This window comes from Trachemys scripta, chromosome 3 (genome assembly GCF_013100865.1).
Source record: "Trachemys scripta elegans isolate TJP31775 chromosome 3, CAS_Tse_1.0, whole genome shotgun sequence".
NCBI classification, from domain to species: Eukaryota; Metazoa; Chordata; order Testudines; family Emydidae; genus Trachemys; species Trachemys scripta.
The window spans coordinates 190422220-190438934 of record NC_048300.1 but is presented as its reverse complement, the minus strand read 5'-3'; the positions used below and the strand labels follow the sequence as shown (position 1 = coordinate 190438934).

General features: G+C 41.5%; 1 protein-coding gene across 1 annotated transcript in view; it reads left to right on the top strand.

The window, feature by feature from the left end:
• Positions 1 to 15895, top strand: part of LOC117875386 (cysteine-rich venom protein pseudechetoxin-like) — a 16698-nt gene extending 803 nt beyond the window's left edge. Inside the window, exons 2-8 of the mRNA XM_034766681.1 lie at positions 4680 to 4741; positions 7242 to 7358; positions 7844 to 7931; positions 9465 to 9610; positions 10821 to 10915; positions 12813 to 12901; positions 15219 to 15895. Coding sequence (XP_034622572.1) covers positions 4682 to 4741; positions 7242 to 7358; positions 7844 to 7931; positions 9465 to 9610; positions 10821 to 10915; positions 12813 to 12901; positions 15219 to 15346 — 723 coding nt within the window. The 5' untranslated portion in view covers positions 4680 to 4681 and the 3' untranslated portion in view covers positions 15347 to 15895. The remainder of the gene's footprint in view (positions 1 to 4679; positions 4742 to 7241; positions 7359 to 7843; positions 7932 to 9464; positions 9611 to 10820; positions 10916 to 12812; positions 12902 to 15218) is intronic.
• Positions 15896 to 16715: the final 820 nt, after the last annotated feature.

Here is a 16715-nt window from a genome sequence, read left to right as displayed (position 1 = left end):
CAATTCATTATTTATTATCTAGTGAAACTATTTTATAATTACAACAAGGAGTCTGGTGGCACCTTAAAGACTAACAGATTTATTTGGGCATAAGCTTTCGTGGGTAAAAACCTCAAAGAAGAAGTGAGGTTTTTACCCACGAAAGCTTATGCCCAAATAAATCTGTTAGTCTTTAAGGTGCCACCAGACTCCTTGTTGTAATTATAAAATAGTTTCACTAGATAATAAATAATGAATTGGGGGGTTGCACTTTTGTAAGAGAGGAAGACAGCCCGGTTTGTATGAATAGTTTAGGCTAGATTGAGTCTTTCCAAGACTCAGCCCTTGGGAGGGGAACAGAAGCACACACAAGAAGATTTCTGCCTGTAATGCTGAAATAATACAGGCTGGAGGTATTACGGTACTGATCCTGCAATGGTGCGCATGGATCAGCCCCATGATGTCAATGGGACTTTGCACATGTACGGAGCACAGAGCTGATTGCAGGATCAGGTTCTAAAATTTAACTCTCTGAGCAACTAGGTTTACATCTTCTAATGCAGGGGTTCCCAAACTGTGGTACATAAGCTGCTGGGGGTATGTGAGACATCTCTGTGAGGGAAGGGGTATGTGGGAGAAATTGTGTAATGGTGGGTTTTATTTATTCATTATTTAATTTATTGCATTTTCATAATAGGCTACTGAGATGAAGCTTTAAAACTCAGTGGGAGCTTGTTATGTACAAAACAATTAAATAAAAATACGGTTAATTTACTTCAAGATGTACCAATGAGAACACAGATACACAAAGACGCTGACATACGGCACCTTCCCCTCCAATCACCGTACAGCACGGGTTCCGTTACTCAGAAACTGTCCAGTCTAACTGAGCTCAGAACTTAATCAGGGTTTTTTACAGTTGTATACATTGCACTATAACTATATCTGTACATAACAACGAAATGTGGACAGCTGGCTAAAGACAGGTAGTGTTAAGAACACACAAAGTATCAGTGATCAGAAGGGTAGGAGTATACTGGCAGCTGGTAGATCTGGAAGGGGCTATGCAATAAGAAAAGTTTGGGAACCTCTATTCTAAAGCATAAGCATTTGGGTGAAAAGGACGGGGTTTTCGAAAACATCTAAGTAAGTAGGAGTCCCATTGACACCCAATAGGATCCTGCAGGCATTTTTGTAACTTTGCAGGAATCATGTAAAAAAATCATCATTATATTTTGTTTTTATTACAAAATTTTAGAATGAACATTTTTGCCATTTCCTTTGGGGAGATTCTCAGTCCTATGTGCAAATGTAACCATATTCACAATTTCTATGAGTTGGTTATTTTCACCTCAGAACATGCCACAGCATATATTTTCCCAAGTTTTTAATGCCAAAGTCACTTCTATGTGAAAAATTCATATTTTCCACTTGGATAAGAGCACAGTTTGCTCTAAGAGTGGCCCGGTTCCACCTGAAAACAGACACATTTTAGCTTGAAATACTTGTGTACAGCTACAAATTTACCAAAAAATCCTCCTATTGTCTAGTGCAGAATGAAATGCGGGGGGGGGAATCATTTTATTAAAAATATTTCTTTAATCTCAAGTACTGGTGCAGTCATGCATAATATTACATTTGAAAATAGTAAGGTAAAGTTATAAGATAACAAATGTGTACTAATTATACCTTAAAGTCAAACCAACACAGTACCAGAAAATGTATTACCAGGAAAGAAAAATTACATATATTTACCCTAAGGATCAGCATTAAACTGTTTAGTTTTAGAAGTTAAGGCCAGATCCTTAGATAGTGAAAATGAACATAGTTTCATTGCCAGCTGAGGAACTGGCCCATAATGAATCCATATGCCACAGACATATTATAGATTCTTTGTATGTTCATATCTGTATCTGGGGAGCTGAGATTACAACCTTGGTTCTAAAATTGCACAAAACACACGACTAGACCAGTTCAGCTACAGCAGAAACTCTTTTAATGGTAGCAGTAGAAGGTCCCTTATCCTCCATATGAGTCAGCTACTAGAGTACAATGTCACAAGGCAAGTATACTACTAGACTGCCAATACCTCGCATCAGATAAGTCTACAGATAGACAACACCTTGTCAAAGCCAAGAGCAGTGCAGGCAGACATTAAGATTGTGGAAGACATAATGGACTAGTTCCTTACCAGGTGTAAATGGATTTAGTTTCATTGACGCCAATACAGTTTTAGAGACTGAAGTTGATAGAGCTACAAGTAAGGAGATGGCCCATTGCTTCCAGCATCATACAAGCAATGTGGTGAGCAGTGGTGCTGGCTATACTGGTAGGAAAAGTGCAATCTGCTTTTCCCCCACGCACCCTGTCAACGTGCTCTCTTTGCAAGTAGCTCTAGAGACCCACTTCCGCAGCACATGGTAATGTCAGCTAACCCCATCATCATTTTACCAGGAATACATTAAACCACAACCATCAACCTCCCTCTAAACCAAATATAAAACTAAGCTAATGATAAATCAACCTAGCATCAGACACTTAAGCCTACTTAGACTGGGGCTTGGGCACAGGACCAATGGAAGTGAATTGCAGCTCAGCCACTAGCCCAAGCCAATTAAACCACAGGTACTGAGAGCCAAAGCCTCCAAGCAGATCCTAATGACAATGACAGGGAGCGAAGATCCCCAGAGATAATTGTGTCCTGGGTCTTACAGGGATTTGAAAATACTCCCGAGCACTTTTTGAATTGCACCCAGAATCAGAGAGAAATGCAGTGTAAGGATTCAAGCACACCTCTCATATGCTAAGAGTCCTGTCCAGTGCAAGAAGTGGGCAGCTGCATTCGATATGGCTCCTAGATGGACCTCAAGGGCAGCCTTGCATTCCAACAGGTCATCATTGCTGTGTCCCATTCACACAATTATACTATGGGCAAACCTTCTATAACAAAAGTCCTGAAACAACTCATCTTTCCTGGGACACAATCCCTGGCTCAGCTCCTGATCTATAGCAATATTCCAGTGCTGCTCATTAATCACCTACCCTTTGAACATGAACACAGCAAACACATCAATGTTTATTCCTCTCAGTTATTCAGCTAGATCAGGGGTAGGCCACCTATGGCACTCACACTGCCCAGGTCCTGGCCACCGGTCCGGGGGGCTCTGCATTTTAATTTAATTTTAAATGAAGCTTCTTAAACATTTTAAAAACATTGTTTATTTTACATACAACAATAGTTTAGTTAAATATTATAGGCTTATAGAAAGAGACTTCTAAAAACGTTAAAATGTATTACTGGCACGTGAAACCTTAAATTACAGTGAATAAATGAAGACTCGGCACACCACTTCTGAAAGGTTGCCAACCGACCCCTGAGACAGATTGTGACTAGGACTATGCATTCACACTGGGGAGAAGGAATCCCCCCTCAGTATTCTCATGTGAGCTACTCAAAGGTTGGGTAGGTGTAGGCGGAGTTACTTATCCACTTACTTCCTCCCCAGAGCAGATGGAAGGGGAATGAACAGAGACTCAGTTCCTGCCCTTACTTACTGGCCAGAGTCATAAGGAAAGCTGCGGGAGCTGGGAGTAGAAGTTGGCATTGGTGCTATAGACCAGCAATAAATTACTATCCTGAGGAGCAAGGAGAAAACAGAAGGAATTGAGTCAGAGAAGGATGTCTCCTAAGGATACTTCTGGGAGCTTATACACCACCCCTTGCTCAGGGTTGTATCTAACGTTACCATCTAGCCCTAAACCTTATTTTCCTTCCATGCAGATGGCCACCTCCCTGCTTTCAATTATAAACAAAGGGCACTGGTTTGAACAAAACCTCAGGGGCTAAATTCAAATCAGGTTTGCACTGGCTTCTGCTGCTGTAAACTCAGGTGCATGTCCCCAGCAGTAGAAAATCTGCTGAGGAGGCAGCTATGGTACCATGTCTTCAGCATCCCCTCCACAATGGGATGGACAGTATGGGCAAGGGCAATCCCATAAGTGGCTAGGAAGGGAGTATTGCAAAGGTGGGTAGTGCACGTGCTAATTCAGTGCATCCCCTCTGCAGTCTCCACAGAGAAGATTCCTATGGAGCTCTGGTTAGAAACTAAACCTGTCCCCACATAACTAAAGCCCGAAGACAGAGTGGCAGCAGTAGTAATGTCTCCCCTTCCTCCATGCAGGGAAATTAGGACATCCCTCTACACTTAACTTAGTAAAAAGGAACAGGAGTACTTGTGGCACCTTAGAGACTAACTAACGGCTGCTACTCTGAAACCTGTCATTATGCAAGGCACTGCATTTAGCCGTATGGAGTGGAAATCCATCAACCTCATATAAATTTGTTAGTCTCTAAGGTGCCACAAGTACTCCTGTTCTTTTTGCGGATACAGACTAACACGGCTGCTACTCTGAAACCTGTCATTAGTAGAAAAGAAATCCTTCTAGTAGAGGAGCATGTACTGTGAGAAAAACATGGGTTCCTGGTTGGCTCATAGTGCTGTTAGAAGTAACAGAGAGAGAAAGAAAGGAGCATGTTTTTCTCTAGTATAAAGACCTGGTGACAAAACCACTGCCTTTCTGATTGAGAAAACCCCCAGACATATACAGCACACGGGAGCACACGTCCGCTGGGATGTATTTAAATAAACATAAGCTATAGGCAGGAAAGAGAACTAAGCAGGTTGTTCTTCCCTTTTCAGAGATGATTCTGCTGGCTGCATTCCTGGGTCTGGCTGCTGTGCTGCAGCCATCCACCGGACAGGTAGGACGAGAGTTGGGTGGGAAACATTTTTCCAATCCCATGAATATTTTGAGATTTCTGAATCACAATGAAAAGTAAAAATGTCAAATATGTTTGCAAACTGATAAATAAAAAATCATTTTTACGTCATTTGAAATGTTCCACTTCAGTTATTTCAAAGCATTTCATGTTGATTTTGACCCATTTTTGAGGGGATGGAGGGTGAAATTTTAAACCCAGTTAAGTCCCTAAAGCAATACAAGCACTTAAATCCTTTAAATGGCGTAAGTGTTCAAGGCAAACTAAAGCAGTGGCTCTCGACCTTTCCAAACTACTGTACCCCTGGCAGGAGTCTGATTTGTGTTGAGTATCCACAAGTTTCACCTCACTTAAAAACTACTTGCTTACAAAACCAGACATAAAAATACAAAAGTGTCACAGCACACTGTTACTGAAAAATTATTACTTTCCCATTTTTACCATATAATTATAAAATAAATCAACTGGAATATAAATATTGTACTTACATTTCAGTGTATAGTATATTGAGCAGTAAAAAAAAGTCATTTTCTGTATGAAATTTTAGTTTGTACTGACTTTGCTAGTACTTTTTATGTAGCCTGTTATAAAACCAGGAAAATATCTAGATGAGCTGATGTACCCCCTTGAAAACATCTGCGTATCCTCAGGGATACACATATACCTGGTTGAGAACCACTGAACTGAAGGACAGATTCTGCAAATACTTTCCAGATTAACTTTACTCACATAAGTAGTCCTCTCATTAGCAATAGGATTACTCATGTGAGTAAAGTCAGACACATGAAGAAGCAATCATAGGATCAGGGCCTAAGACCCTGAGGCTGAGTAAGGTTTACAAATGAAAAGCGAAATGACACACACATGCAGTAATACTGACTGAGCTTAGATAGTCATAACTGGGAAAACAGAGGGGTACAAAGAAAACTGTTTTGTAACCTTATGTATAACATTCACAATCATGAAGAAATTCTATAGTATACTAAAGAACTGAAACATTTCATGGTATTTTCACGGATGGTTCTTCTCGATAACAATCCAAAGCAGTGCGGACGACGCATGTTCATTTACATCATCTGAGTCAGATGCCACCAGCAGAAAGTTAATATTATGTTTTGGTGGTTCGGGTTCTGTAGTTTCCACATCAGAGTGTTGCTCTTTTAAGACTTCTGAAAGCACGCTCCACACCTCATCCCTCTCAGATTTTGGAAGGCACTTCAGATTCTAAAATCTTGGGTCCCGTGCTGTAGCTATCTTTAGAAATCTCATGTTGGTGCTTTCTTTGAGTTTTGTCAAATCTGCATTGAAAGTGTTCTTAAAATGAACATGTGCTGGGTCATCATCCAAGACTGCTATTAAACAAAATATATGCAGAATGCAGGTAAAACAGAGCAGGGAATATACAATTCTCCCCTAAGGAGTTCAGTCACAAATTTAATGAATGCATTATTTTTTTAATGAGTGTCATCAGCATGGAAGCATGCCCTCTGGAATGGTGGCTGAAGCATGAATAGGCATACAAATGTTTAGCATATCTGGTACCTAAATACCTTGCAATGTCAACTATAAAAGTGCCATGCAAACGCCTGGTCTCACTTTCTGGTGACACTGTAAATAAGAAGAGGGCATCATTATCTTCTGTAAATGTAAACAAACTTGTTTGTCTGAGCGATTGGCTGAACAAGACGTAGGACCGATTGGACTTGTAGGCTCTAAAGTTTTACATTGTTTTGTTTTTGAATGCAGTTATGTAACAAAAAAAATCTACATTTGTAAGTTGCACTTTCACAGCAAAGAGATTGCACTACAGTACTTGTATGACATGAATTGAAAACTACTATTTTTTTTATTTATCCCTGCTCAGTGCAAATATATGTAATAAAAAATAACACACACTTTGTATTCTGTGTTGTAATTGAAATCAATATATATGAAAATGTAGAAAAACATCCAAAATATTTAGTAAATTTCAATTGGTATTCTATTAACAGTGCAATTAAAATTGTGATTATTCACCATTATTTTTTTAATTGCAATTAATTTTTCTTAGTTATTCACGTGAGTTAACTGCGATTAATTGACAGCCCTAGTAAATAAATAAATAATAATACATTCAGTGGAGTTTTCCTGTCTTTAACAGAACTGTATTTGGCCCAATATATTTCAAAGAATTTGGAAGTCTAAAAATTCTAAGAATAGCTAACACTATCAGTTTCTGATTGCTAAATTGTACTCACTGGGACCACACATGAAGTAAGGTGCTATATAGCATAGAATAAAGATATTAGAATCTGATCTATAATTAATTAATCAATGATTGATTGACAGATTCATTCTGATGAAATTAAGTTTATACACATAATTAGTTCATGAAATATTTTAAAGACACATTAATTGGAATTGATTCCTAGGTTTACATTAAAATATTTTAGACTCACACAACCAAATACAGGAAAAACTATTGTACGTTCCTTTAATTTAGACTCCAGGTTTAGCTTCTTTGTCAACTGACAACGCATATCAACGAAAGGAGATTGTTGACAAGCACAATGCCTTAAGAAGAGGGGTGATGCCAACCGCTAGCAACATGCTGAGGATGGTAAGATGCATTTTGCAAAGCAATCTATAATGCATATAAACCCTATCAATGTTACTAGAGAATTTGGAAGGGCATAGCATATCCCCTGGCAGAAAACATGCCATTTGAATCCTTTTCCTGATAAAATGTTAATGAACATAGGAGTTAGTAGGGGAAGGGAGTGTGTTGGATATGACAAATCTTGTTGCTTATGAAAAATGATATCTCCTTTTGAACTGAAGGGAAAAACCACTAGGTCTGGTCTCCCAGGTTGCCCTGTGATGTATTCTCCATCTAAATAACTACCGTGATATCTAGCCTTCTCCTAAGGTGTGCAGCTACTGAGCTGCTCCTCATTTTACTGCCCAAATGAGAGAGAAGGTATTGTCAAGAAAATTTTAAACACTGAAAATGCAATTCCCAAGTGTATGTCCTCTTCTATGTTCTGCATTACGAAGTACAAAGAGGTACACATCTGAACACCTAATGTTTCTCATTTAATTAAGGAATGGAGTCCTGCAGCTGCAAAGAATGCCAAGAGTTGGGCAAATCAATGTACTTTATCCCATAGTCCCCCAAACAGAAGGACAACTAGTAAGTAAAGTATCACTTTTAAATGAACAATGCTTCATTCAACCCATTATACAAACAATTTGCAGATAATGTAACCCCGTTCATATTTAAGTGGTATTAATATTTTGCTGAATTAATAACATTTATAACACTGGAGTGTATGGATTCATCTATTCTGTGTATGCAACGTTTTTTTGAATATTGACTATGATTCAACATCAAAGAAATAATGAAAAATTTCCAAGAAATTTCACCATTTTTAACTTCTGAAGAAAAATTGGGAAAAAAATTCATTTTTTTTAGATTTATCTCCTTCAAATCCCTCTCCTCCCATTCTTTATCCCCAAACAGCTCTAATAATATGAAAAGTGCTTGGTGAGAAGGTAAATCCCTTTTAATTGAGGTCACTTGTATTTGTTCACAGAGTGATAATAATAATAATAATTAATGGAGATATCCCATCTCCTAGAACTGGAAGGGACCCTGAAAGGTCATTGAGTCCAGCCCCCTGCCTTCACTGGCAGGACCAAGTACTGATTTTGCCCCAGATCCCCAAGTGGCCCCCCCCTCAAGGATTGAACTCCCAACCCTGGGTTTAGCAGGCCAATGCTGAACAAGGCTATTGTTAATTTGAGTTTATGATTGATTCAAGAGTGAATCCAAAGCAAGACCCTGGATGTGAACACTCCTGACACATGAGAAAGTTAGAATCCAGATCCAAATTTAGGCTTTGATTCTGATCTACATTGCACTAGTTTTACACTGGTGTAATTCCACTGACATCTATGGAGTTACTCCTGATTTAAGAATCTTTGCAAGAAATCCTATTTTCCCAATATTTTTATACCAAACACCAGGATGGATTAACAATAGATCCTTAAAATCTGGACATAGTTTATGGAGGAAACAAGAAGGCTGGGCCAATATGTGACTATTCACGATGTGGGGAGGGATAGCTCAGTGGTTTGAGATTGGCTTGCTAAACCCAGCGTTGTGAGTTTAGTCCTTGAGGAGGCCACTTAGGGATCTAGGGCAAAATCAGTACTTGGTCCTGCTAGTGAAGGCAGGGGGCTGGACTCAATGACCCTCTGGGGTCCCTTCCAGTTCTATGAGATAGGTATATCTCTATATATTATTAGACAAGGAACAAGGGGGCAATGTCAAGAAGTTTATTTGTGCTGGCAGCAATGTCTGTCCAGAGTGGATGGATCTCAGAGTTTTAGGGATATGTTGGCATTTTGGTGTATCTGGGTTCTGCTAACTTATCGCTGCTGTGAAAGTTAAGATAAACATCTGAATCTCTGAATACTTATGAGAACCAAAGGTAACCTTTGAACCGCTGGAATGTACCCAACACTATTCACTCATGACCTGAAAAGTGACAGAGGCCAGGGTTGTAAAATGTGGGTATTCAGGAAATGAAATAGATTCTTCCCACCAGGCTCTCCTAGAAATTCCTGAATCTTCTACTAGTTCTGCCCACATGCTGAAGCTTTTGTATCTTCTTAAGCCCCTTTCATCAACTTTTGTGAATGGTTTCCTTTCCATTTTCAGCAGTGGGCTGTGGCGAAAATCTCTACATGTCAACTGCTCCCAAATCCTGGTCAGATGCAATTCAAGCCTGGTACAATGAGGTGGGAAATTTCATATATGGCATTGGGTCAACCACACCAGGTGCAGCGATTGGCCATTATACTCAGGTAAAGGACCATAACACCACTTGTCATATTCATGTTTTAACTAATACATGCTTGGCTAAATGATTAGAGGTTTTTAAGGCTCGGCTTGACAAAGCCTTGGCAGGGATGATGTAGTTGGTGTTGGTCCTACTTTGAGCAGGGGGTTGGACTAGATGACCTCCTGAGGTCTCTTCCAACCCTGATATTCTATGATTCTATGATTACCAGGGGTAGGAGAAATAACAGCCTCAATATATTTAAAGGGAATAAACACCATAAAGGATAAGAATTATTCCAACAGAACAAAAGTAATGTAAAACAAAATAAAACTATGGAAGCTGTAGACTAAATATTATGACCAATTTCCCCACAGTGAGGTCTGTTAGACCAAGGAATGTGGTGGAAACTGTATGGCTTGCATAATTTAAAACTAGGCTAGACCAAGCTCCATAAATTGTAGGGAACAATACCACATTGGCAGAGAGAGAGAGAGACTAGATAACCTACTAGATTTTTTTTCTTGTGGGAGTAATGTTGTTCTTGCTGTTGTTGTTCAGGCCCTAAATTAACATCATCTTTCCTTCAATACATTCTTCAGACCCATACACACACACTCACTCTCATGCACTAGTTATAAACTAATCAAGCTAATTCCCATACAGGCTAGGAAAGAAGTAAGTGTAAAAGAGACTTAATTTATATTTGTAAATTTTTGGAGGCATTTGATTATTACTGGAATGTGGGCAAGATAAGAACCTAGGGAGATAAACATCTGTAGGTTGGTTTACAAACGCTCTGTACAATTGTATTGTCTTAGATTTCATGACCAGAAGGAGCCATTATGACCATCTAGTCTCACCAGTTGCATGTAAGACAGAGCAGATAATTTTATCTACTGATTCCTGCCTCTTGTCCAACAATTTGTGGTTGAACCCAGTGTATCTATGCCTGATTTAAAAACTCAGGTGCCTGAGAATCTACTGTGTTGCTTGGGTTTCATTCCAATTACATCCTAGATGGTTTTCTATGAAGGGTGAATAAGACAATATGAAAACTACATAGTGTCTCTGTTTCCTTTCCTACAAGATGTAACATATTCTGCTACACTGTGTAATAAGATAATATGCCCAAATCTCAACTTCATAGGAAAATGTTTTTAAATGTATATTTTATTATATTAAAAATATAGAGCCCTTCATATTCACTCATTTATTTACTCTTCTCTCACCAGGTGGTTTGGTACAAGTCTTACCAGATTGGTTGTGCAATTGCCTATTGTCCTCAGAGATTTTACAAATACTACTACGTTTGCCATTACTGCCCTGCGTATGTATTAACTATGGATTTCATTGAATATCGGAATTCCTTAGTGCTTTAATTCATCAAAATGATCCAAGGAGCTGTCAGCTACATTGCAAAATGCAGGATATTTTTTAAAGTGGGCTTATGGTCAGAGGAGCAATTCCGTAATAATGGTATGCAGAAGCATACATGCAAATTACATTTTGAAATAAAACAACCCACAAACCCCCCAATAATTGCCCAGTGAGGTCTGCTCTGCTTAAAAATCTAAGCATTTTTTCTTAACAGCCGGGTAAGTGAAAAAGAAGATGCTCGTATTTCTAACTAATAGGGGCCTGCAAGAAACTTTCCCTAGGACATGTTATCTACTAACTGCCTCCTGCAGGGTTTCTTGCACCTTCCGTTGAAGTAGCAGTGCTGGTCATTGCGAGCCCGCTACTCAGGATGGCACATAAGCACTTGCAAGTATTGTAAGCAATCTATCATTAATAAGGCTACGAGTCTGTCATGGAGGTGACAGAAGTCACAGATTCCATGACCTTCTGTGACCTCCGTGACTTCTGCAACGACTGGTGCTGACCCTGGGCCAGCAGCAGCAGTTTGGGTGTGTGGGAGGAGGCTCAGGGCCAGAGGCAGGGGGTTGGGAGGTGTGTGTGGGGGGGTGCTTACCTCAGAGTGAGAGGCTCCCCAGCTCCCACTGGCATGGCCCTGCAGCTCCCAGGCAGTGGAGGGGCCAGAGGCAGCTCCGTGCTGCACACTGCCCGCTCCCACAGGTCCTGCCCCTGCAGCTCCAATTGGCTGTGGTTCCCGGCCAATGAGCGCTGTGGCAGCTGGCGCTTGTGGTGGGAGCAGCATGCTGAGCCCCTTGGCCCCTCCACCGCCTAGGAACTGCAGGGACGTGGAGCGGGTCGGGAGCCCAGCCCCCTACCAGCCCCATCCACCCTCCCCCTCCCACCATCAGCAGGGGTCCCGGACAATGGTGCCTGCCCCCCTGCCCCCACCACCACCAGCAGGGTCCTGGGCCACCGCCCCCAGCACCCACAGCGCCCCTGGACCACCCACCCCCAGAGCACCATTGGCCCCCCCACCCAAGTTTTAGTCACTGGTATTTTTAGTAAAAGTCATGGACAGGTCACGGGCCATGAATTTTTGTTTACTGCCCGTGATCTGTCCATGACTTTTACTAAAAAAAAACTGTGACTAAAACGTAGCCTTAATCATTAACAATAAAGACAACGGGGTAAGATTTTCAAAGCAGTCCATGGGATTTGGCCATACACCTTTGATTCATTTTAATATTTACATTTTGACATTTGAAATTATTGTTTGACACATACCAGACTAAGGGTGTGTCTACACTGCAGCCAGGGATGTGATTGCAAGTCATGTAGATGCGTCTGTGCTAGTTTTATTCTCACTAGCTTGCAAAATATAGCAGTGAGTGTGTGGTAGAGTAGACATCAGCCCACGCTGTATAAGCCTGCCTGACCCTGCTGGGCACATACCAGGGCCAGCTCCAATGTTTCTGCCGCCCCAAGCGGCCGGGAGGAGAGGGGGGGAAAGCTGCGATCGGCGGCACTTCGGTGGCAGCTCCACCACGCCACTTTGTTCTTCTGCCGAATTGCCACCAATGAGCCAGATGTGCCGCCCCTATCCGTTGGCCGCCCCAAGCACCTGCTTGCTGCGCTGGTGCCTGGAGCCGGCCCTGGCACATACTCACTTGTCTAGTCTGTGCTGAAGCCTGTCCCATGGCATCTTTGCTCCATTAGCATTGTGGTTAGATTAGAACTAGTGCAGGAATGTCTACACAACCAGCAAATCACACACACACGACTGCAGTGTAAATGTCCCCTGACTGTAAATGAAGATGTGTGTTGTAGGATGACTTCACAATTTATGCTGTTTAATTTTACCATTTCAGGGGGAATTACAGAAACACAATGAACACACCTTACAAATCAGGGCCAGTGTGTGGAGATTGCCCTAATGCTTGTGACAACGGACTATGCAGTAAGTTTTAGCAGCTTGAAGTATTGCAGTGGCAAAGTTGTCACTTATTAAAACAATGTTTAATTCCCTTGGCGGGAAGGCTTTGAGAAATTATCCACTCAAAAATCTTGCCTACAGAACATGACTGCGAGGTCCTTACACACACTCATTGCTAACCATGTTATATTTAAAAATGAGCATGTGTAGGGGCTCATGTAAGGGCTTCTGAGAGGGGATAGTTATCCTGTCAGGGGACTGTCATAACGTTATCGTGTCCCCATCAGAAGAGAAGATTGAGGAGGACATGATAACATTCTTCAGATATGTCAAATTTCATTATAAAGGAGATGGTGATCAATTGTTCTGCACGTCCTCCCAGGGTAGGACAAGAAGTAATCGGCTCAGTTTATAGTCAGGGAGATTTATGTTAGATAGTAGGAAAATCTTTCTAACTGTAAAGATAGTTAAGCATGGGAACAGGTTACTAGGGAGGATGTGGAATCCCCGTCATTGGAAGGTTTTTTTTTGTTTGTTTTTTTAAGAACAGGCTAGGTAAGTATGTCAGGAATGGTCTAGGAATACTTAATGCTGCCTCAGCATGGGGGCAGATGACCTCTCAAGGTCGCTTCCAGCCCTACATTTCTATGATTCTGTACTGAATAGGACTTTGCAATTGTTCATATTTATTATTTGCTTTATGATAGTGCTTACGAGCCATGATCATGGGCCAGGACCCTGTTGTGCTAGGCACCACATAAGTATATAATGAATTCTATTGAAATCAATCAGAGAACTTGTGGAGTAAGTTTATATAGAGAGATTATAGAGAGAGAAATATAGCTGGGCATATGCTGCTTAATATGAGCCAGGAGATCATTAAGTTCCCTACCTCTGCGCCCCCTTTCCCCCCCCCCCCAACTCCTACAATGGCATGAGCAAGTTTCAGACCGAGTCATTCATCCAGTCCGGTGTTTCTCAAACTGGGGTCGCCGCTTGTGTAGTGAAAGCCCCTGGTGGGCCGGGCCGGTTTGTTTACCTGCCCCGTCTTTCAGTCCGGCTGATCGTGGCTCCCACTGGCCGCGGTTCACCGCTGCAAACCAATGGCGGCTGCTGGAAGCGGCGGCCAGTATGTCCCTCGGCCTGTGCCGTTTCCAGCAGCTCCCATTGGCCTGGATCAGCGAACCGCGGCCAGTGGGAGCCACGATTGGCCGGACCGGAAGACGAGGCAGGTAAACAAACCGGCCCGGCCTGCCAGGGGCTTTCCCTACACAAGTGGCAACCCCAGCTTGAGAAACACTGATCCAGTCCATGAGGGAAAATGGCATTTTCCTACCTCTCATTCTGGGTAATAGTTTTCGGGCCTCAGTGTGGAACCTTTCCTCACCCTAGTGAGCACTTACTTATGCAAGTAGCTCCACTGAAGCCAGTGGAACTAAGTCTTCACCACGTGAGTGAGCATTGGCACATTCCAGCGCTTTGTGTTTCATGTATTAGCCCCTTTGCCTCTGAACAACAAATTTCTTCCAAGATTGCTGTGGTGCCTCTCTAACTGCAGCAGCTGCCAGGGAGTGTGTGAGAAAAAGCTGGCCCAATGGCTGAGTGTTTCACCTGCTATGTCTCCTAATGCTCCTCCCCAGGCAGAGAGAGGTGGCTCTCGTCCCCCATTCTTATGTGATAGACTGTCAGTGCCTTTTGCTAAAAACCAAAGCCACTTGTATTTGTACACTAAGAACTGCAGAGTATATAGAAAAATCTGCAATGGATTTTGCTGTTGTAACTTCTGAGAGCCACAAACTCCTGGAGGTGCTGCACCTGAGGCAGGCACAATGCTTCTGGGAATAAAGGGACAGTATGGCTGCTCTCCAAGTGAGACTGTGCCACGCCCCTGGGCAAAGGTACAAGAGAAGTAGGACAGTTCCATATGACTTGTTCCTCCAGGACTACCAGGAAGATATAATGATACACTTCACAGAATACACTAGGTTTGCAAATCTGGATAGCTCATTCTTGAGACAAAACTCTTATGGGAAATAGAAGGAGAGAGAACTGATCTAGTCTTATTAAAATGTGACCAACCTCCAAACCTGACTTGTCTTGTAATTGTATTATAATAAGCTGTATTAAAACAAAGTATTGCTGCACCTGATAAATTGCCTTAAACTAAGTGAACAATTTTTCTGTTAGACTTCTACAGTTTTACTGGGGAACAAATAAAACTGAACAGAAAAAAATACAGTGAAAAATACTTAGAGTCAAAATATGCTTTAAAGGAAACAGCGTGGGGCTTTTCCCCCCTCCTCTTGTTAATACCTAATCTTATGCTCTGTTTCATTTTCAGCCAATCCTTGTAAATATGTGGACGATTACTCAAACTGTCCTAGTTTAAAAGTGTTCCCTGGATGTACAAACCCCACGATCAAGGCAAGATGTGCTGCCTCCTGCCGTTGCACCACTGAAATAAAATAACAGTCTCTGATTCCTCCCTTCATGGAAATTCTTCTTTTTAATGACAGCATCTTTTAGAAAATCAGGGTCCCATCTTGCAGCCCTTATATATGAAACCCTACTGACTTCAATGGGATTACTCACCTGAGTAAAGGCTGTAAGATCTGACCTTTCATCTCATGTTTTTTTCTGCTTTAATTCTTTGTTTTAAAATGTAGTAGATTTTTCTTCCTTGCCTGAAAGTCAGCATTGTACATGATAGACTTGTACAATATTGAATGACTGAGATTCGTCTCTATCAATACCAACTTCATCCTTTACAAAATACCATCTAAAGGTCACTTCCTGTCAAGATATACTTGTGGTGTCCTTATTCTGAAAATAATCCCATTGATACAATGGGCCAGAGTTCTCCATCATCATTCATGTTGAGAGCCACCTTACTGCACAATCAATGGGATCAGTAAGTCTATTATTGCCAATGATTATCACACAAGGAAGGAAGGAAGGATTATGGGATAGGGAAATGTTCTCCTAATACCAAATAGAGAGCTGTCACCTGAATTACTTTCAAATCATTTGTCATTTCTGTGTTACTCATTAAATTACTCATTCAATACTGCACACCTTGTTTTGGCTTTTATTACTTTTGTTTCATGTAAAATACTCTTTAGCCAACTTCCATGGGTGTAAGTCTGTATCAGAATTCTTTGTTCATATAGCTTTGATGCAGCAAGCAATGTTTGACTGATATGCCTGGAAACACTGCAGAAGATCTATAATGCTTATATTTTGAAGGGGTGACATTTTTCTATTAGAAATAGACAAAGAATGTAGAGATGAGAGAAGCAATTTTAGTTAAAGTAACAACAAAAATGTTCTGAGGCTGACAAATAAAGGGCCAAGTGGAATGAGTAAAGACTTTTCATCTAAGGAGGTGGAATTTCACTAAGAATGAATTTGGCTGCAGGAGGTTCCTGGAGGTGGAGGTGGAGGTGGAGGTGGGTCTGATGATCTACCCTCAAGAGCAGCTGTGCAGGGGATGGACAAGTCTGGTCCTTCTGCCAGCCCAGCTGGAGCTAGAAGCTCCCTGGCCGGGGCACTCCTAGCAGCAGGGGTAGATCGGATTTCATGGGGAAGGGCTTATTTCACGGTCTGTGACCCGTTTTTCATAGCCATGAAATTGGTAGGGTCCTAGTTATAATGAATACATTTTGGAAGGGATATTAAACCTTGTGCTTCAGGGCTAAGCTAAATTTGAACCATCTGAGATGAGGAATAGATCTAGTGCATGGGGGGAGGGGAGGGAAGATTATCCCACATCCGTCTACTGCAGGGTTCTTACACCTTCTTCTGAAGTAGCTGGTACTGGACACTGTCAGAGACAAAA